Here is a 21,548-nt window from a genome sequence, read left to right as displayed (position 1 = left end):
CCTTCCAACTCTGTTATTCCGTTATCTTGTTCTCTTCATTTTCAGCGGCAAAGAGAGAAAGATCCTTCTGGAGGAATTCCAATTAGTCCTTTTGGCTTGAGGGAATTTTATTTTTTTCCACTCTTTCTGTACTTTCAGTCCTGGGTGTGGGGTGTGGGGGGGGTGCAGTTTGCATTCAGATTTAAAGATTTCTGCCTGTTCCTGAAGTGGATCCTGCCTTTCTCCGCCGAGCTTCCCCTTTTAGCAGGGCAATGTCCTATCTGAACTCATGTCCAAGGGATAAATATACCGACATTCTCCATTCCTCGGCGGTTGCTCACCACGTAAAATAGTCCTGCTGTGGATTAAGTTACGGCTGGGGTTGTGTCCTCCTTAAATGAGGGTTCTGCCGTCAGAGCTAACGGTGGGTGGCGGGCACACACGTTGAGGGACGCGGCCTTTTTTTAAACATGGGGGTCTGTTTCTCTGTAAGGGTTCCCGGTGGTTCCTTCAGAAGCCACTCCAGAATCAATCCACATAGAAAACTATTAGAGTGACAGAGTTTGTTGAGGTCTTCTAGTTCAACCCCCCTACTCAAGAAGGAGACCTTATACTATTCCGGACAGCAACTGTCCAGTCTCTTCTTGAAAACCTCCAGTGATGGAGCACCCACAGCTTTTGAAGGCAAACTGTCCCAGTGAATAACTGTTCTCAACGTCAGGGAATTTCTCTTTACTTCTGGGTTCGGTCTCTCTTTGATCAAGCAGCTTCCACCCATTGCTTCTTGTCCTGCCCTCAGGTGCTTTGGAGAATCGATGGACTCCCCCTTGACTGTGACAGCAAACTCTGCTTAAGAACACGCCAAAGAAATTTGCAATATCCCCCGGGTATCCAGAGGTCAGGGAAGACTCACCTCTCCTTACAATAAGCTATGAAAGCCTTTAAGATCATGACTAATTTGGGGATGAGACTCAGAAATAAACTAAGAGACCAGGTAGCTACAGTAGAGCATACAGTTTGCCTTCAAAAGTATAAGGTGTTATTTTTCAAGCTGGTCAATTCTGGGACTTGGAATCAATACACCTGAAAGTGGTCCAGATTGAGAAAACCTGATCTAGATGATGATTAACACCCAGTTAATGTTTGCTGAACAAGTCAAGGCATATTACTTAATTCTGCATCTAAATTCTGGCCCCAGAGTAGCTAGGCCTTGATTTGTCCTTGTTGGGAAGACACAAACACACTGGAGAAACTTCACAAGAGCCCACACCAAAGTGCCCCGGCTCTGCCAGCATAAGGAAGGAATTGTTCGTCTCCTACACACTCCACTGGCTGACAACACCAAGTCTTTTGTCTGCTTACCAAAATGCCATTCCTCTTACTTCCCCCACTGTAAATTTCATTCCTCGGGCAGTCCTTTCTCACCTTTTGCAAAAGCACGTAAGGAAAGTCTTGGGTTGTTTATCCACACAACTAGAAGACAAGCTCTCCCCCCACACCTAGGGCTCCAGATTCAGATCTAAAACCAAGTTTGCCAAGCCAACGGAGAAGGGCCAGTCTGATTTTGTTCCAAAGGGCGGGTGTCACCCCCAAAACGTCCTCCTTCTAGGCTCCCCCAGCCAACACACTTTAGCCAATGGTGCCCGTCTTTTAACACATTAGGAAGGTATATTTTGCACACTACACCCCTGTGGATACCAGATGTAAAGCTTTCCGTCTCCTTGTTTATACCTTCCTTAACTGTAACCCCATCACAGTCCCCCACATGTGCATGTAGGTATGTTGTATGTAGGAGAGGTTCAGGGCAGTGTTACAATCTTTCCATTGTGCAATCGGATCAAAATGCCGTACCAGAAGGGTTTTGCTTCAGGAGATGAGTAATACAGCTTAACAGGATGGCGAAGTCTGGATCGGTGATTCCAAAGGAGTTTGGGTCACCCTGGGTTCAAAGATTAGCAGCCTGCAGGTACAGATAAATTAAGGCTTAAGAAATGGAGATTTGGATCCTGGCTTATTTAGGATTTATGTATTTTATGTATTTATTATTATTATTGCATTTTGTTGAGTGAAATTTGCTCCATTTGACGCCTTTCCTTGCCACAGTTCTTGAGGACATCGCTGCGGTTGTTGTTAAATTAGCGACACCGTTTGTGAAGTGAATCTGACTTTGTCAGACGGTCTCAAAAGATGACCAATTATATGACCCCCGGGACACTACAACGATCATAAATGTGAGTCAGTGGCCAAGCACCTGAATTTTTGATCACATGACCATGGGAGGGGGGGTGCTACGACGGTTGTCGGTGTGAAAAGCGGTCCTGAGTCCCTTTTTTCCAGAGCTGTTGTAACTTTGAACGGTCGCTAAATGGACTGCCGTAAGTCAAGGACTTACCTGTCCTGGAAGCACATCTTGATATTGTAAACGTCCAAGCACTCCATCCTGAATGACATCCAGTCTGAAGTCATCCTTAGCAAGAGCTTCGTCTAATATTAGATGCCAGTCCTCATGAAACCTCAGCTAATTCCTAGAAAAGTAATATGGGAGATAATTGATTTTGAAAGAGCATCCTGACCACTCTGATATTGACGATCGGTGCCGGAACCAGAATCTCTTCGATTGAGCTAAGAAAGGAATGGGACCGAGTGCTTTCGATCCCCAACATCAGCAACTTCCTGCTGAGGAAATGGGTGCCTGGCTTTCCATTGGCCATCTCGTGCTTGGACAGGGGGTTGGGCTAGAAGACCTCTCAGGTCCCTTTCAAATCGGAAATTCTGTTGATTCTGCTTTTCCTGGCCTGTTTTGCGGTGGAGAACTTGTAGTTTTAGTGGAATGAGGCTAGGTGTGTGTGTGTGTGTGTGTGTGTGTGTGTGTGTGTGTGTACAAGAGAGAAAAAGCATGAATAATCATTGCCTGTTGGGAAGTATTTTGGACACACCTACCCTGTTCAAGGGTGACTCATAAAGTCTGTTTAAACATTGACTCTCAATCAAAGAATGCAGGACTTAAGAGAGCAGCCATTCCTCCTCCTTCTACCCCCTCCTCTTCCTCCTCCTGTCCACAAATTCCACTCCCTTCTGATGATGTTACTTAGTAGGTTAATGAAACGTCTGCAAGAAAACTACCAAGCACAGAGAGCACCAAGGACCCCACAGTCCTTTTCCTCCACCACCTCCTCCTCCTCCTCCTCTCTTCTTCTTCTTCTTCTTCTTCTTCTTCTTCTTCTTCTTCTTCTTCTTCTTCTTCTTCTTCTTCTTCTTCTTCTTCTTCTTCTTCTTCTTCTTCTTCTTCTTCTTCTTCTTCTTCTTCTTCTTCTTCTTCTTCTTCTCCTTCTCCTTCTCCTCCTCCTCCTCCTCCTCCTCCTCCTCCTCCTCCTCCTCCTCCTCCTTCTTCTTCCTTCTCTTCCTTCCTTCTCCTTCTTCCTTCCTCCTTCTCCTTCTCCTCCTTCCTGCAAACCCCACTTACTTCTAGCACTGATGATGTTACCTAGTAGGCTAATGAAACGTCTGCAAGAAAACCACCCAGCTCAGAGAGCACCCAAGACCCCACAGTCCTCCTCCTCCCTCCTCGGACTGTCCCGGGCTCACACAAGCATCCCCTTTTGTGACCTTCTGACAAGCAAAATCACTGGGGAAGCCAGATTCACTCAACAACTGTGTTCTTAACTTAACAACTGCAGTGAATTCACTTAAGAATCGTGGCAAGAAAGATGGGGCAAAACGGGGCAAAACTCACTGAAACACGGTCTCTCTCAGCAGCCACAAAAAGGACCATGGTGGTCCTAAGTCAAGGACAACCTATATTTGCATGCTATGACTCAGGGCATCCTTTGAGTCTCCTTAATTAGTGAGGGCAATTAGGGATCTAATTTAATCCCCTGCCTGCGGGCACCTCTGTCTTGCAAGCTGCGTTGTTTCCGAATATTGTATATTTAAAAGGGCTGCTTACTATTTTCTTCCCTGGAGGCAGCTGGCAGGGAACCAGCTAGTAGTGTTTCTTGCCCTGGAGGGCTTGTTGAGAGAGCCAGAAGACAGAATCTCTCGTTTTTCCAGCAGTTTCATTTGTTCAGGCAGGGAGAAAAGATGTAGAGGAAGGTTACACCAGGGTTGAGACCTGCCCCTTTGTGTCTGCATGTGTGTTTGTTGCCTGTACTCCAAACTCACGTGGTCTCTTTTCCCCCTCTTCAATATCTATTCATTTATTCGTTTATAATATATAATTCAAAAATACAAAAGGAAATAGTAGGAAAATAGGGGAGGAAAAAGGGAAGGGGAAAGTGTTGGGTAAAGGGGAAAAAAAGAAAGCTTTAAAGGGATCTACACCAGTGTTCCCCCTCCTGGATACACACAAACACACACACACAAATACATACAAATGCACAGCTTCCCCTGCCATCCTTCTCTGCAAGGATGGTGTGTAGAAGTTGCAACACATCTGGAAGTAGATGATTCTCAATCATCATCCAGATCATAGTTGTGCCAAGGGTGCTTTTTTCCAAAAGGCAACTGGACTTTCTTTTTCTTGTTTTTTCCTTGAAAAAACATTTTGCTTCTCTTTCGAGAAGCTGGAGGAATACAATGGCCATGCCCAGCAGTGTGTGTGTGTGTGTGTTTGTGTGTGTGTGTGTATTACATGCACGGATATCCTTGCTGGAGACACGCAGTTTCCTGTATGGAAATAATCCACGGTGAGAGACAGTCACGTGCAGCTAAACGCTTGGAGTTTTCCAGCTCTAATCTACAAATGCAGCTAACATGCTGAAAACTTTTTAATTTCACAACATGTAGACAGATTTTTTTTCCCCATGCTCTGTTTAACTCTTTTCTAATGCAAAACCACGTCAATTAAAAGTCACCTAAAATTTCATTCCCTTGAAGAATCTCGTGTGTGTTGGAGGGTTGAGTATGTTATCCGGAGGGCACCCCAAATTGAAGTTGGTCGCATTATGACAACTATATCTGGCATATTCCATATTCCCTTCCCTTCCAGCACTGATGATGTTAGCTAGTTGGGTAATAAAACATCTGCAAGCAAACCACCAAGCTCAGAGAACACCAAAGACCCCACATATTGGTCTGCCTTTTTCTGTCGAAGACCAAGTTGGCCAATCTTGGCACTGGGTTTCTTCTGCCTATTTTAATAATAATAATAATAAAGTTGGAAGGGATCTTGGAGGTCATCTAGTCCAACCCCCTGCTCAGGCAGGACATCCTGTACCATTTCGGACAAATGGCTGTCCAGTCTCTTCTTAAAAACTTCCAGTGTTGGAGCATTCACCGCTTCTGGAGGCAGGTTGTTCCACTGGTTAATTGTTCTCACTGTCAGGAAGTTTCTCCTTAGTTCTAGGTTGCTTCTCTCCTTGGTGAGTTCCCACCCGTTACTTCTAGTATTTTTTATGGAAGAAGGCTGGAAAATTACAGATTGAAAGCCCTGCCCCTCCACGTTCCACTTTTCCTTCTTGCCTTTTTCTAAGGTAGCCACGTTCGACTTATTTAAGAAGAGACTTAATTCTTTCCTTAGGAATTTGCAATCTGACCCAACATGTTTAAGAAAAGAGATTGCAGTTACCTGCAGCCCACGTTAACCCTCTGCATCTGGAAAGCAGATGGAAGAGACCCATCTTTTCACACCGATGACTCTTCCTAGGTTTCTGGCTGATTCAGAGATCTCTGTTTGGCCCCGAGGCTTGCTTGTGGCCACGTTCACGGGGCCAAAACTAGTAATTAGCTGCTCTCAGACTTTAAGTCATCTGGGCCTCTCTTGGTTCCTCTTGAGCAGGGCTGCTGCAAGCGCTGAGGCGTCACACCTCTCCCCGCTTTTATTTTTCAGTGTTCAAAGCATTTTCTTTTCTTTTTGGGGGGCAGTCGGGCTCGGCCTTTTGATCTACTTGTGTTCTACAAAGAAAGAAGAACTTTTAATTATGGATCAAAGCAGGGGCTTCCTCGGGATCCCACGCCTAGCGAATGCTTGAACTGGAAACTTTGTTAAGGGGGAGGTTTCTGCCAGCGAAGAAGTAATTCTGGTGACGTCAACCCGACCAATCTCCTTTTGCTTGTGGCTTTTGTGCAGATGCCTTGCTGGCGGATCTGGAATCCACGACCTCCCATATCTCCAAACGGCCGGTGTTTCTGTCGGAGGAAACCTCGTATTCTTATCCAACTGGAAATCACACCTACCAAGAAGTGTCTCTGCCACCACCGGTGCCTCCTCCTCCTTCCACCGAGGCCTTGAACGGGACGGTGAGCATCTCTTTGGAGCAATGGCACCCCGTCCTTCCGAGAAACCCCCACCAGCAGGTATTTTATTTACTAAATCTTAACTTTCCTTACCCCGAGAATCGCCTTCCTTCCATCTAGCTTTAACGCTCTTCCTCTTGTACTTTGAGAGAAGTGCAGAGAAGACCTCACCTTACAAGGATTCATTTAGTGACTGTTTGAAATCACAACGGCTCTGAAAAAAAATGGTCCTCGTATTTACAACCGTTACAGCATGCCCAGGGTCACGTGTTCAAAATCTGGGGGTTTGGCCACTGGCCTATCTTTATGACAGTGGCCAAGTCCCTGGGACTTCCAATAAGAAAAGTCAGTTACGAAGAACCGGATTCGCTTAACGGCCACCCTATTCGTTTAACAACATTCAGCGGTTTGCTGAACGGTGGCGAGAATGGTTGTAAAACAAGGCGTGATTCGTTTCACAGCTTCCTTGCTTAGCAGCAGAAATGTTGCGCTTAATTATGGTCATAAGCTGAGGACTAGCTCTATGGCAAAATTCCTGGGTCTGAAATGCATTTGACCAGAAGTTCAAACTTTTTCACACGTATTATGACTGTAAATTTTATAGCTCAGTCGACATAAATTTCTTTCTGGGGAGGCCAGATCACTTTTACATGAATTTCCTCCTTCAGAAGTTAAAACCGTTCATTACCTGCGCAGTAGTTAAATGTTGTGTAGCTGTACAACAGGAAAAGCAGCTACATTGGCCAAAGACATATTTACTTTTGTTTTAAAATACGACTTGGTTTGAGGCATCCTAGCTATCAATTTTAGGGGAATATGTTGTTTTTAGTTTTATAATTTTGTTCCTATTCATGTTTTAGGTTGATCGCTCGAGTAACAACTGTACCGACACAGTTACAGAGGAGTCAAAGTTAGACCTTGTGATTTATTCAGCTAGTAGTTACTATAGGTGCAGGAAGGAGTGTTAGATACGTTCGCTACCTTGAGTTATTTATAAAAATAATGACGGTAGGATCAAAAACAAAACTAAAAGCTAAAGCTATATTATTGTTTTTATCTGCCTCGCCTTGATTGTGTCCTTCTAAATTTTGCTGACAAAATAAACGTTATTGATTATTATTACTGTGTAGCTCAGGGATTAAAGATGCTGAGCTTGTCAGCTAAAAAGCTGACAGTCCAGATTTGAGACCCAGCGCCGCACGATGGGGTGAGCTCTCGTTCCTTGCTCCAGCTCTTGCCCACTGAGCAGTTCGAAGGCCTGAAAATGCAGGTAGATAACTAGGTACCACTTCGGTGCGAAGGCAATAGCATTCCGTGGCTCTTGGTGTATAGTCATGCTGGCCACGTGGCCACAGAAGTGTCTTCAGACAATGCTCCCTTGGTTAAGAAACAGAGATGAATACCGGCTCCTAGAGTCGGAAACGACTGGGTTCACTTTACCACCAATGCAAAAAAGGTCATAAAATCGGGTCAGCAGTTGTGCTTTGCAACTGTCACGACGTAAGACCATAATGGACTGGTTCCATTAGAGTCATAACTCAAGGACCGTAGCCAAGGTAAAAACAAATCCGTCAGTAATAAGTTAGAGACACCCTTTTGCCGCTTCCAAATAGAATGTAAGGCTAATTTAATTCCTGCCCTCTCTCTAAAACCACTCTCCTCACGAGTCCCTTGAAAAGCATCTCTTCTTACAACATCATCGCACTAATGTTGTTAACTCAGTGGCTCCTTCGTGGCCGTTTTGCATAAAAGAGCTTAATTATTGCTCACAGAGATGATGCTGACTCATATTACTGATTTCAGCAGCTCGGCTTCTCCTTCACCACAGCCAGACTTAGAACCTAGAATACAGGCAGTCCTCCACTTATGCCGACGATTGAGTCCCGGATCTCTTGTCGTTAAGCGAGACGTTTGTCGTGAGCTCTGCTCTTACGACCTTTCTCACCAGTTCTCACCTACACAGTTGTGAAGTGAAGTGGGCTTCCCTGTTGACGTTGCCTGTCAGAAGGTTGCAAAAGGGGATCACGTGGAGACCCCGGGACCCTACTGCAACCGTCATCAATACGAGTCAGTTGCCAAGCGTCCGAATTTTGATCACGTGACCCTGGGGACGCTGCATACGGTCCTAAGTATGAAACCCAGACATCAGTCACTTTTTTCAGTGCCGTTCTAACTTCAAAGGGTCACTATACAAGTGGCTGTGACTTGAGAATTATCTGTAGAGATTTCCAATAAGTTTTCCAAGTCTTCCCTTTGGTGGTTCCTTGGCAGCTGGAAGTGGCGTTAAAGATTTGCTGCTTCCTTGACTTCATCGGAAGAAACCTGCTTTTGGCTGTAGCTTTGTGGAGTGGAGTTGTGTTGTGTTAGCTGTGAGGAGCTCATTGTGTCTGATATCCGGTGGGGATTTAAATGCTGACTCCTCTCTTCACAGAGAGCATTTCCTGATCCAGCACAGAACTGTTCCTATTTTATCGCTGGCCATTCAAAAGTTTTTTCTTTTGTGTGTGTGTGTGTGTGTGTGTTTAATTTTTTTTTTTTTAATTTTAAATTTAAAGTTTGGGGTTCAGTTGTGGACGTAGGTCAAGGACCGCCTGGGTAGCTCCCACAGCTGTCTTTTCTAGACCAGGGTGAGTCGGATGTTCTAGTACAGTGGTTCTCAACCTGTGGGTCGGGACCCCATTTGGGGTCGAACGACCATTTCACGGGGGTCGCCAAACAACGCAGTCCGCCATTTTGTCCCCCCTTTTCCTTAGCTGTGCTACTCCCTTTGATTCTATTGGCTTTTGAAAGCCAATGGAAGAGACTCTCTTGAATAGAGTCTAATTCTATTGGCTTTCAAAAGCCAATAGGAATTGTCCAGGCTGCCTCTGCCCTGCTGAGCCCGCCAAAAGTCCCATTCTGCAAACGGTGCTGCACCAGTTGAGTAGTCCTTGACTTACACCAGTTGGGGGTCGCGGCATTAAAAAGGTTGAGAACCACTGTTCTAGTAGAAATGTTGATCGACAGAGCTGGCGATCCTAACTTGTGTTTCAATAAAATGTCCAATTCCTTTTTGCAGCCGCCGTCTCAGTCTCCTGTGTATAGTTCCAGTGCCTCTGTGTCCAGAGAGTGCGCCATCTCTCCTTCGCGGGCCAGTGACGAGGAACACGTCTACAGGTATTCTATTTCCCCCACCTTGATTACAATAACAGAGTTGGAAGGGACCTTGGGGGTCATCTAGCCCAGCTGCCTGCTCAAGCAGGAGACCCTAGACCAGTGGTTCTCAACCTGTGGGTCGGGACCCCATTTGGGGTCGAACGACCATTTCACGGGGGTCGCCAAACAAGGCTGTCTGCCATTTTTCCCCCTTTTCTTTGGCCACGCCCCTGGCACCCGGTGATGTATAAGTAGTTGGGGGTCACCACAACATGGGGGACTGTATTATGGGGTCGCGGCATTAGAAAGGTTGAGAACTACTGCCCTAGACTGTTTCTGGACAAATGGCCTCCCAGTCTCTTCTTAAAAACCTTCAGTGATTAAGCACCCACAACGTCTGGAGGCAGGCCGTTCCACTGGTTAATTATCCTCACTGTCAGGAAGTTTCTCCTCCTTTCTAGGCTGAATCTCTCCTGGATCACTTCCCATCCATTGTTCCTTGTATCATCTAGCTAGTTCAGCCCCCGGGTGTCGGATGGGGCTGGGAAATGCCCCTGTGGTCATACTGAAGAGGAGAGGTTGATTCGGGGGCGGTGATTGTAACTCACACCAATTGTTTAGATTGGCGTTAGCATGTTCTAGGCATCCAGCCAAGTGTCCTGGGTAAACAAACCACAGCTTATTGCAACATGCAGCCAAGCCAGCATAAGGCAGCTTCTTCTATTACCGCTGTGCCTTTGCCAACTTTTCCCACGTGCATCGCTCTTGTGGTTCCTATGTGAAAAACAAACATGTAAAAATAAAGAAAGGGAAGGGACGGGAAGAAGGAAGGAAGGGAAGGGAGAAATAGGGAGGGATGGAAAATAAAGGGAGAGAGAAAGGGAGAGGGAGGGGAGGCAAAGAGAGCAAGACAGGAAGGGAGGGAGGGAAGGAGGAAGGAAGGAAAACAAAGAGACAGGAAGGAAAGGAGGGAGGGAAAAGGAAGAATAGGAAGAGTGGAAGGGTGGAAGGAGGGAAGAAGGAAGGAAGGAAAACGAGAGAGAGGGAAAAGGAGTAAAACACAGGAAGGGTGGAGGGAGGGAGGAAGGAGGAAGGAAAAGAAAGAGGAAGGAAAGGAGAGAGGGAAAAGGAGTAAGAGGAAGGGGGAAGAAGGGAAGGAGGAACGAAGGAAAGAGGAAGGAAAGGAGGGAGGGAAAAGGAATAAGACAGGAAGGGTGGAAGGAGGGAAGGAAGGAAGGAAGGAAGGAAGGAAGGAAGGAAGGAAGGAAGGAAGGAAGGAAGGAAGGAAGGAAGGGAACCTGTTTGATCAGAGCACTGCTGCTTAGGAGTCCCTTCAAACTGACCCTGTGTTTATCCCCAAATTCCAGTTTCCCCAATAAACAGAAGTCTGCGGAACCGTCTCCCACCCTGATGAGCTCCTCCTTAGGCAATAACCTGTCAGAACTGGACCGGCTCCTCCTGGAATTGAACGCTGTCCAACACAACCCCCCACCTGGCAGTCCCACAGGTATGTGGGGGGCCGGGCTCTAGGACCGATGGGGGGCTGGGGAGGAAGGGGGGTGAGAGCAAAGGGGAGAGGAGGAGAGCGGCAGCACAACCGGAACCTGGAATGGCCACACAGGATAGTCCTCAACCTACGATCACGACAGACTCCAAAATGTGAGAAGTGAGAAATTAAGTGAGTTTTGCCTCATTTTACAACCTTTCTGTTGTTAAGTGAGTCACCTGGCTGCCTTTTGGATGGGGAAACGCGCTTCCAAGTCCTGTCTGTGTTTTTTCACTGGTTAGATGAGACCCCGGGAAGCCCCTCGCAGTCTGGTGGGACCGGCTCTCACTACAGCCTCCTGGAGAACACTACCTCTTTGACCGCACAGCCGACGGCTCCGGCGAAGGAAAAGCCCAAGTGGAACGGAGGGCCCGGGGTGGAAGAAGTGTGCCCCAGCGTGGAGAGCCTTCTGGATGAACTGGAGAGCTCCGTGCCCAGCCCAGTGTGAGTAGCCACCGGATTGCTGTCCCTCCGGCTAGGCTGTGGTGGTTTCTGGAGAGAGAGTGGAATTCATGGTGTCTCCCATGGAGTCAACCTTGGCAGCTCTAAGATGGGTGGACAAGCCCCAGAATTCCCCCGTCAGCATGCTTTAAGATGGATGAACTTCCGCTCCCAGAATGTCCTGGCCACACATTTTAAGATGGGTGGACTTCAAGTCCCAGAGTTCCCTGTCCAGGATGTTTTAAATGGGTGGACTTCAACGCCCAGAATTCCCTAGCCACACGCTTTAAGATGGGTGGATTTCAACTCCCAGAGTTCCCGAAGGAATGGTTCTAAGTGGAGAACTACCTGTAATCTAGTTAATGAAGTTAATATAGTTAATGTACAAAAACAATAAATTACCTTTAATTTTTAATATTTCTTACTTTCTTGTGAGGGTCGTATTCCTAGCTGCCTATGGGCTGTGGGTTGGACCTGTATGCTCGATCTGGAAAGGCTAAGGCCACAGGGGGCTGGGATGGGGGGCAGGGGTCTTTCTCCCTGTTCCTGGAAGCCCGTCTCAGATGACCCCTTCTGTCTTCTTTGCCTCCATTAGACCAGCTATTACTGTGAATCAGGGAGAGATGAACAGTCCCCAGAGGTTCGTCTCCAGCCAGCAACAGACCCGCATCTCTGCCTCTTCAGCAACCAGAGAACTGGATGAGCTCATGGCTTCCCTTTCAGACTTCAAGGTGCCCCCTTGTTATCATTTGTCCCCCTTCCTTTTCTGGCTTAGGGATGATTGTCTTGGCACATCTTCACCCTTAACCCCTTGTTCACAAATTGGCATCAACCGAGATGTCTTGGGTTATGTGGGGCCCCTGGTACTCTCGGAGTTTGGCTGGTTTTCTTGCAGATGTTTCATTGCCCAACTAGGTGACATCATCAGTGCTAGAAGGGAGTGGGGTTTGTGGGAAGGAGGAGGAGGAGGAGGAGGAGGAGGAGGAGGAGGACGACGACGACTGTGGGGTCCTTGGTGCTCTCTGAGCTTGGTGGTTTTCTTGCAGATGTTTCATTACCCAACTGGGTAACATCATCAGTGCTAGAAGGGAGTGGGGTTTGTGGGGTGGTGCTGCTGCTGGTGGTGGTGGAGGAGGAGGAAGAGGAGGAGGAGGAGAAGAAGAAGGAGGACTGAGGAATCGTTGGTACTCTCTGAACGTGGCTGTTTTCTTGCGGACATTTCATGACCCAACTAGGTAACATCATCAATACCAGTAGGGAGCACCATCTTTGGCTGCTGAATTGAGCCAAGTTCTATGTGAACTTACACTCTGCATTTGCAACTCTTCTTCTTTGGAAGAAGCTCATGCCTTGCAAGTTAAAGCAGAGGTCCCCAACATTTTGGGCACCAGGGACCACTTCCATGGAGAGAGGTTTTTCTGTGGACTGGAGGGTGTGTGGTTGTGTGTGCTGCCTGCATCCTGCGGACGGGGCTTTACTTGTTTGTGCAGACCAGTTGCTGGCATGCCGTGGCCCGGTACTGGTCCATGGACCGGGGGTCGGGGACCCCTTCGTTAGAGGTCTATTTTGGCATAATCTGATCCAGGGATCTCCAGATTTTGGCAACTTTAAGACTTGTGGACTTCAACTCCCAGAATTCCCCAGCCAAGCTGAGGGATTCTGGAAGTTGGTCCACAAGTCCTCAATGCCAGTTTTGGAGACCTGTGATCTTTAGTCCATAAGAAGGAGAAGACAACCTGTTTTGTGATTAGGCTGCTACCAGGGATTATTAGATTTTTTTTTTTTAATATCCTTTTTCCCTGGGTCTCCTTTGCCTTTAATTAACTCGAGTGGGTTTAATGTGGGCCCCTCTTTATTTTTCTGTCGCTTTCTGCTTTTTTTCCTTCTTCCTTCAATCCTGTTTCCATCTTTTCTCCCGTCTTCCTCTCTCTCTCTCTCTCTCTCTCTCTCTCCCCCTTCCTTCTTCCCATCTTCCTTTCTCTTTCAGACCAGTTCCACCATATCTCTAGTCTCTGCGCCTTCCTTGCAGCACTCTTCTGGACCACCTGGCCCAGCTCCATCCCACACGGTCCCTCCGCTGGCCTCAAAACCACACAGGGCCAAACATGATGGGTGTGACCTGGACTCTGAGGTCCCTCTTGAGTTGAAGGTCCTTCACATTGATGAGAAAAGCAGCGGTGTAGCGGTGGCCGCGATTCCAGAACCTTCTTCCACCACATTGCATCGTCACCCTGCCAGAGCTTGGACGAAACCCCCCCTTGGTAAAGCGTCTGCCCCTCTCCCAAGTTCAGATGGGCCCAGCAAAACCAGCCTTGAGAAGACCCGCGTCTCTTCTTCGGAGCCTGAGTCATTATTTATTTTTGCGGATGGCGCAGGAACTCTGAGTCAAAAACCCAGGAAACCAGAAGGACTTTGGAAGGAGAACCTCAACCGTGAAGTCAAGGATGACATTCCTTCGGTTTCGAGCAGGCTTTTGAAGATGTCAGCCGCCCAAGAACAGGAAGAGAGGGTTCCCTTCTACCGCAAAGCTCCTTTCCTCAAGGAGAATGGAATGAGGACAATTGGTTACACCAGGCAAAGTCATTCAGAAACATCACTGTTGGCCCCAAGAACGTCTGTCAAGAAGGACCAGGTTGGGCCACCCGACCTTTTTAACGTAGAAAGATGGGAGAGTTTCCCAGGCACCAAAAGTCAGCCAGGCTGGGCTGCGCTGCAGCAGGCCTCAAACCAGAGGGCCGAAATTCAAGATCCAGTGAGGGCAAACAGCTGTCCTAATGTTGCCGAGAGGGGATCCAGAAAGAACAGCCTTCCGAATGGGGTCGCGGCTACTCCAAAGGCTGCAGGACATGTCTGGGAAGAGGAACTGGACCGTATCGCTGGTCCTGCGGTCCCTGTGGAGGAGAGGATATCCACTTCGAGCCAGGCAGGCCTAAGAATGAATGGGGAGGGATGAGTGAACTGGTGTCTCCCGATGGATGGAATGTCTCCATGCTGCTGCTCATTGGGCTGCGCATGAAACGTGCTTTGGAGTTTGCCCCTGGATTTAGGAAGTCTGCATGCTTCTCCTAGATAGATACAACCAGCCTGTGGTGTAGGACAGTGTTTGGGGTTGCTCTTAAAATGTTTTGGGTTTTCGCTGGGCTCTCTGCTGAGCAGAGAAAGAGATAATGCTCCCTTGGGATGCTCTTGTTGGAGAGAAATGGAGCCGCCTTAGATGATAAGGATAGGGCTCACCTCCAGATAGGAATCACCTTCTGTACACCAGGATTTCTCAACCCCTTTTAAGAGATAGGGACTTCAAAGGCTTCAATTCTCCACCCATGCGTCTTAAAAGTTGCGTAGGTTGAGAAACGCAGTTGTGGATTGTGGCAGAAAGACGTCGCCTGCCTAAGATCAAACCACGGGAAATGTCTGTGCCTTAGGCCTAGGGCTGTAAACGAGGAGTGTCCAACTTCTCAATTGATTTTGGTGGTTTTAGGAGTCATTCTAAACCCCTCACCAAGTCTCGGCTGCTCCACTTGGCCAAAGGAGCTGAATTTTCACGTTTAATAAAGGAGAATATTTGTAGCTCAGGGTTGACATGAGAGATCCCTGGTGCTCTCTGAGCTTGCTTGTTTTCTTGCAGACATTTCATTATCCAGCTAGGTAACATTGTCAGTGCTAGAAGGGGATGGGATTTGCAGAAAGGAGGAGGATTGTGGGGTCCTGGCTGCTCTCTGAACTTGCTTGTTTTCTTGCAGACATTTCATTGTCCAACTAGGTAATACCATCGATGCTAGTGAGAAGTGATGTTTATTCTCAGTTTACATTCTAGTGGCTTCACGTCAGTGTTGGTGGCAGTGGTCTTCACCACAGCCAAAGAATCTCTAAGAACACTGACAGGCAAGCCACCAGAATATAAATGGAGAGCAAACCCCACTCCTTACTAGCACTGATGTTGCTACCTACTTGGGTAATGAAATGTCTGCAAGAAGACAAGCTCAGAGGGTACCCAGGACCCCTCACCTTCACGTTTGGATGAGGTGGTTGCAGTTGGAGAGCTTTCCTAACGATGGATTGGCTGCTGATGGCCGTGCCAAAAAGACTGTCCTCCCGTTGAGGAAGGAGGTCATTCCTGCTTTCCCGGCTTGTGACCACTAACCCTGGCGAACGTGAAGGCCTTGCATCCTGTGCCGTCCAGTTCAAGGGGAAGCTCGCTCAACCCGAACGTTTTCCTCCCCTTAAGATCCAATCGGTGATCAGGAAAACCAGAGAGATCTCCAACGTGCACCCCATGTGCCGCGATCTCTCGCCGAGACGCAAGCTGGGCCCGGTCATTTTCCACAAAAGCGTCTCCCAAGACCGCCTGATCGAGGAACTTCAGGACAGGTTGGGCATCAGCAAAGTCGAAGAGGAAGATTGGCAACGAAGGCCCGACGACTGGTTGACCGAGGGGGTCGTCATCACCTCCAGGCCTCAAAAGAAGGAGAAGGATGGTAGTCAACAAATTGAAAAGGTAGCCGGGGACCTCTGAAGGAGTCTTCCAGTTGATAGGAGGAAAATAGGTGTGGAGTGTTGGTTGCAGAGTATCTCTTGATAAGTCCAGAGAGAGCATTTCCATGGCTGGTGGCAGATGGATCTCCTCTCTTCCTGATTAGGCCTACAGCAGATGAAACCAAGATCATTTCTTAAGCTTCACCTTCGTGTTTTGCCTATTAAGAGTCTTGCCGGCCGATTTGAACATTAGGAATGGGCAGAGAGCAGAGGTCCTTCCCTTGAGGGTCAAGATAGAGCAAAGGAACGTTGTGAGGCAGCTTCTGAATTGAGAGAAAAGCAGATGCTTCCTTGATTGCAGGTCAGAAAAAGGCATCCCTCCCTTATAAATTGTGGGCCTATTCTCCGAAGTTTATTTGGAGAATATATAGTTATTCTTCAAAGCACCAGAAGGCAGGACAAGAAGCAACGGATGGAAGCAAGGAGAGAACCAACCTAGAACTAAGGAGGAATTTCCTGACAGAACAATTAACCGGTGGAACGGCTTGCCTCCAGAAGTTGTGGGTGCTCCATTACTGGAGGTTTTTAAAGAAGAGATTGGTCTGAAATGGTTTAGGATTTCCTGCTTGAGAGGGGGTCGGACTGGAAGACTTCCAAGGTCCCTTCCAACTCTTGTTATTATTTTTTTTATGGGCCTTAATATCCTGCTGGAGCCCAGAAAAGCAGATTCAAGATAAGCTTGTTTTCCTGGTTGATTACTGGGAAGTAAGAGAGACGGGGAACATTCATTCTGCTCTCGAACCGCTAATTCCCATCAGTTGAAGTTCACTACACTGTGGCCTAGTTAGTTGGCTCAAAATCCATACTCCTCTGCACTGTTTTCATCTCTGATTGGTTTGGGGTTCCCAATGGGCCAGTCATGGGCCAGTTCCTTAGAAATTGGAAGTTGTAGAGGGAGGCCTCCTGGATTTTCCCAAACAAGACCTTGGATCCCCGTTTTCACAGATGGAATGCTTAGCATCCTTAGATGGCTTTTGAAGCCCCTTCCATCCAGTTGGGGGCAGAAGGAACTCAACAGATGAAAGCCTACAAAGATGCAGGCTTTCTGCTTCTACTTGGAAGTGCCTCTTGTTGTTATTCTCTTTTTGCTATTGTTGTGTTCCGATGGAAGCTTTGTGTTCTTCAGGAAGGTGAGGTAGGGATACGGTTACGTTTCTCCAACCCTTCGCTTTCCAAAAAGGGTAGATCTCAACTCTCAGACTCCCCCAGCCTGCATGTCCATTGGTGAGACTTCTGGAGTTGACCTCCACCCTTTGAGAAGTGCCCGGGTTGGAGAAGGTTGACCTCCATGATCTTCTTCTGGTGCCTCCAAGTCTTTCTGTCTTTGAACTGTTCATGTTTCTTCCTGCTTTTTTTCCTCAGGTGATCATTCCTGCTATGTCACCCCTTCCTCTGAGAAGAACCGTCTCTGTCCCACCTTCTCCTCCACCGCAGCTTCCAAAAGATGTCTCCCAGGCCGCTCCTGTCAAAGCCACTCTGGGCTCTTCTCTCTCATCTGCTCCTCCTCCTCCACCACCACCTCCCCTGGCCTTGCCCGCATCGCCACATATCCCTCAGCTGCGCTTTGTGCCATCCGCCCACCCGATTCCGCCTCCCGTCCCGTGGGAAATGCTGTTGGAAGAAGTTTCCCTCGAGCAGACACCGATTCCCGCCCAGCCCAGCGGAGAGGCCCCTTCCTCCAAAACCTTGGTGTCGGTTAGCTGTCAAACAGAGGAGGCTTCCTTCTCCCCACCGCAGCAGGCATGATCTGTCTTTGATGTCTTTACTTTCATGAAAGTAAAGTTTTCGTCGATCGTAACTAAGTCTGGGTAAATCCCAGGATTCCCTGACCTGGTGTCCTTCAGATGTATGGGCTTCAGCTCCCAGAAGCCTCTACAATGGCATCATGCGCTAAGGAACGCTAGGAACTGGAATGGATACATCCAGAGTGTGTCTTGTTGAGGGAGGCTGTGGGCTGAAATCTGAAGCTCCAGGAGGAGAAAATAGGTTCCATGCGTTAGGTGGGGCACAGCCTAGAATCCTGTAACCTGAGCAGAATAGTTGGCCCAAGAACTAATGAAAATGTTGCATAATATAGAGAGTATCATTCATTCATTCATTCATTCATTCATGTCTGTCAGTCAGTCACAATAGCTGCCCATCTCCGTCAACAACTGAGAAAATACATCTTTAAATTAGACAGGGAATCCAGAAGTTTCTTAAAACTCCACAGTCCCGTCAGCCTTTTTAAACGGTTACAGCCTGCCCAGCTCATTCTTGAAATTCTACTTTTCAGGTCCTTCCTATTTCACCTTTGGATCCCGTCCTTGCTACTCGCCCACCTACTCCTGAGAAGGCAGGACTTTTGCTTTCATTCCTGTGTCAGCATGTTGAGTGGAAAAATAGTTCTTTGACAAAAATGTGGACCCTGCATGGAGTTTGCAAGTGGCTGGTAGAAACGGAGTTTGCTGGGTTTTCCTAAGGCTCGCCGGTCTGCTTTGTTGCAAGCTTAAAAGAAATGGTGGTCCGCTTTTTAAAAATCTGGCATGAATTTTGCAGGTCTGTTGGCATGGCCCTCTCGAGGAGGTGGAGAGATTTGGGGCTGGAGAAAGAGAAGGCCATAGACATTCAGCAACTGAGCCTGTAAAGTTGCTACTCCCCTGTGAGAAGTGAATTATAAATTGCTATAAAAGTTACTCTCAGCCTATGAAAGTTACTAGGAGCCGTGACGGCACAGGGGTTAGAATGGGCTACCTGTATTCCAACTCTTATTACAAAAATCAAATTTTTTACAGTAAAGTTTAAAAGGGTTCTTTTCTCTAGTCTCAGCCTCGTTCAGAATTGCTGTGTTGCGTTTTGGGGAGTGGATGAGTGGAACCGCTGCGGTGCGGAAGTGGCTCTGAATGTCTCTGTGCTTGCAAAATGTGTGGGTCCTTAGGGAGACCATGGTGACACAGGTTTTGACAACCCCCCCCTTCTGTCTATCCTCAAGTGCGATCCTTTACGAGCTTCTGCAGTTGCACCAAGAAATCCCCGTGTGGAAATTCAAAAGGGCCTGTTGACGTTCCAACGGTTAGAAGGACACCGCTGTGTTTTGTATCTCACCGTTCTCTGCTTGGCTCTCTTTTTTTAGTTTATGTCCCAGGGGAAAGGAGCTGGCAGCTACCCATCAACTACCCCTCCCAAGCCTGGCAGCCAGTTGGACAGCATGCTTGGAAGCCTCCAGTCTGACCTGCACAAACTTGGGGTGGCAACAGTTGCCAAAGGTGTGTGCGGAGCCTGTAAGAAGCCCATTGCTGGGCAGGTGAGTCTCAGTCTCAGCTCTGTCATTTGGGCTTGTGGTGAAGGACTAGAATCCAGACGTCGGTGAGTTCTAGTCCTGCCTTAGGCATGGGTGACTATGGGCCCATCGCCAGGATACGGTGAGTTTTAGTTCCACTTTAGCCAGGAAAGCTAGCTGGATGACTTTGGATCGCTCACCAGGAGATTGTGAATCGTAGTCCTGCTTTAGGGCATGAAAGCCAGCTGGGTGACTATGGGCCAATCACCAGGGGATGGAGAGTTCTAGTTCCAGCTTAGACCTGAAAACCAGCTGGGTGACTATGGGCCAATCACCAAGTGATGGAGAGTTCTAGTTAGACATGAAAGCCAGCTGGGTGACTCTGGGCCAATTGCCAGGGGATGATGAATTCTAGTTCCACCGTAGGCCTGAAAGCTGTCTGGGTGACTCTTCTTTGTCTTCTCCCACCCTAGGTTGTCACAGCCATGGGGAAGACCTGGCACCCCGAGCACTTTGTTTGCACCCATTGCCAGGAGGAAATTGGCTCCCGGAATTTCTTTGAGCGTGACAGCCAGCCTTACTGCGAGAGGGATTACCACAACCTCTTTTCACCTCGCTGTTATTACTGCAACGGCCCCATCCTGGATGTAAGTCCCTAATCTTTTTATAATCTTCCTTTTCTATTAACTCAGTTCTTTTCCTAATCTGTCCCCTCCAGAGATCCTAATTTCCCATCATCCCTCAACATGGACCAGGCTGGGTGATGTCCAGTTAGTCACAACAATTCGTTTACGGACCATTGGCAGTTCCTACGGCCATGAAAAATGTGGCTAATGGCCGTTTTTCACACTTACGGCCGTTGCAGCATCCCCGCGGTCAGGGGATCAAAATTCAGATACTGGGCAATTGACTCGTATTTACGACGGCTGTCGTGGCCTGGGTTCAAGTGATCCCCTTTTGCCACCTTCTGACAAGCCAAGTCGAACAGGGAAGCCAAATTAACTTAACAAGCATCTTACTAACTTAAAACAATGGCAGCGATTCACTTAACAACCGTGGCAAGAATGGTCATAAAATGGGACAAAAAATTCACCTCACATCTGCCTCGCTTTATGCTCAGAAAATGGTGGGTTCAATTGTGTGGTCCTAAATCAAGGACGACTTGTAATTCCCCTCACTGTTCATCAGGCTGGACTAGTGAATTATACCCGTGGAATTCCACCCTCTCTGAATATTGACCGGGTTGGATGGGGAACGATGGGCTGCTTCATGGTTTGTGGTTTCTCCTTCTTCTCAGAAAGTGGTGACGGCCTTGGACAGAACATGGCACCCAGAACACTTCTTCTGCGCACAGTGTGGGGCGTTCTTTGGCCCTGAAGGTAGGTAGGGCTCTCCTGGGGATGATCTGACATGTGTCTGCATGTAGCCGATGGCCCAAATGTGTGACTTTCCCTCAAGGATTGAAGGGAAGAAAAGGAGGAGGAGGATTGTGGGTCCATGGGGTTCTCTGAGATGGGTTGTTTGCTTGCAGATGTTTCATTACCCAGCTAGGTAACATCATTAGTGCTAGAAGGGAGGGGGGTTTGTGGGAAGGAGGAGGAGGACGAAGACGGGGTCCTTGGTGCTCTCTGAGCTTGGTGGTTTTCTTGAAGACATTTCATGACCCAACTAGGTAACATCATCAGTGCTAGAAGGGAGGGCGGTTTGTGGAGAAGGGGAGGAGGAGGAGGATGATGATTGTGGGTTCATCGTGTTCTCTGAGTTTGGTTGTTTTCTTGCAGATGTTTCATTACCCAGCTAGGTAACATCATCAGTGCTAGAAAGGAAAGATGTTTGCTCTCAGTTTATATTGGGCTATTTATATATTATATTTTATATAAATTTATATATTATAGGTATATATTATATTATTATAAATATTTAGATTTCTACTTGTATTACCTCTCAGTTTATATTGGTCGGGCTGTTTACTGTTCGCGTGTTGGCAGCTCTTTCACTGAGGCGTCGTTTACGTCTTGATGGCGGCTCTGATGTTATTATATTAAACTGTGTATACACCATAGATTATTTTGCCCTTCTGACGGATTAACCAGGTTTCTGTCCTGTGTGGCTTCTAGGCTTCCATGAGAAGGACGGCAAAGCCTATTGCCGCAAAGATTACTTCGACATGTTCGCTCCCAAATGTGGCGGATGTGCCCGGGCCATCCTGGAAAACTATATCTCGGCCTTGAACACCCTGTGGCATCCCGAGTGTTTCGTTTGCCGGGTAGGACACCCCGCCATTCCTTTCTTTCCCTCGTAACATTTCCAACATTTTTTAAGGAAACGGTTTCTAGGAAGGAAGGAAGGAAGGAAGGAAGGAAGGAAGGAAGGAAGGAAGGAAGGAAGGAAGGAAGGAAAGGAGAAAATAGGATGAATGGG

The 21,548-nt window shown here is 47.7% G+C and overlaps 1 protein-coding gene across 2 annotated transcripts in view; it reads left to right on the top strand.

Moving 5' to 3' along the window:
- The window catches only part of PXN (paxillin), a 34,549-nt gene that overhangs the window by 9,401 nt on the left and 3,600 nt on the right, over positions 1–21,548 (top strand). The window contains exons 2-14 of one of the 2 annotated variants that reach the window (XM_039332496.1): positions 6,047–6,273; positions 9,272–9,369; positions 10,716–10,855; positions 11,137–11,338; positions 11,931–12,066; positions 13,323–14,258; positions 15,561–15,830; positions 17,231–17,608; positions 18,144–18,203; positions 18,981–19,151; positions 19,601–19,774; positions 20,425–20,506; positions 21,245–21,393. In XM_039332496.1, the coding sequence (XP_039188430.1) occupies positions 6,047–6,273; positions 9,272–9,369; positions 10,716–10,855; positions 11,137–11,338; positions 11,931–12,066; positions 13,323–14,258; positions 15,561–15,830; positions 17,231–17,608; positions 18,144–18,203; positions 18,981–19,151; positions 19,601–19,774; positions 20,425–20,506; positions 21,245–21,393 (3,023 nt within the window). The remainder of the gene's footprint in view (positions 1–6,046; positions 6,274–9,271; positions 9,370–10,715; positions 10,856–11,136; positions 11,339–11,930; positions 12,067–13,322; positions 14,259–15,560; positions 15,831–17,230; positions 17,609–18,143; positions 18,204–18,980; positions 19,152–19,600; positions 19,775–20,424; positions 20,507–21,244; positions 21,394–21,548) is intronic. The other variant, XM_039332497.1, reaches the window with a different exon arrangement.

This window comes from Crotalus tigris, unplaced genomic scaffold (assembly GCF_016545835.1).
Source record: "Crotalus tigris isolate CLP2741 ecotype Arizona unplaced genomic scaffold, ASM1654583v1 scf7180000024461.5605484, whole genome shotgun sequence".
NCBI classification, from domain to species: Eukaryota; Metazoa; Chordata; class Lepidosauria; order Squamata; family Viperidae; genus Crotalus; species Crotalus tigris.
Note: the sequence above shows the minus strand (reverse complement) of the source record. Positions and strands in the feature narration are given on the sequence as shown.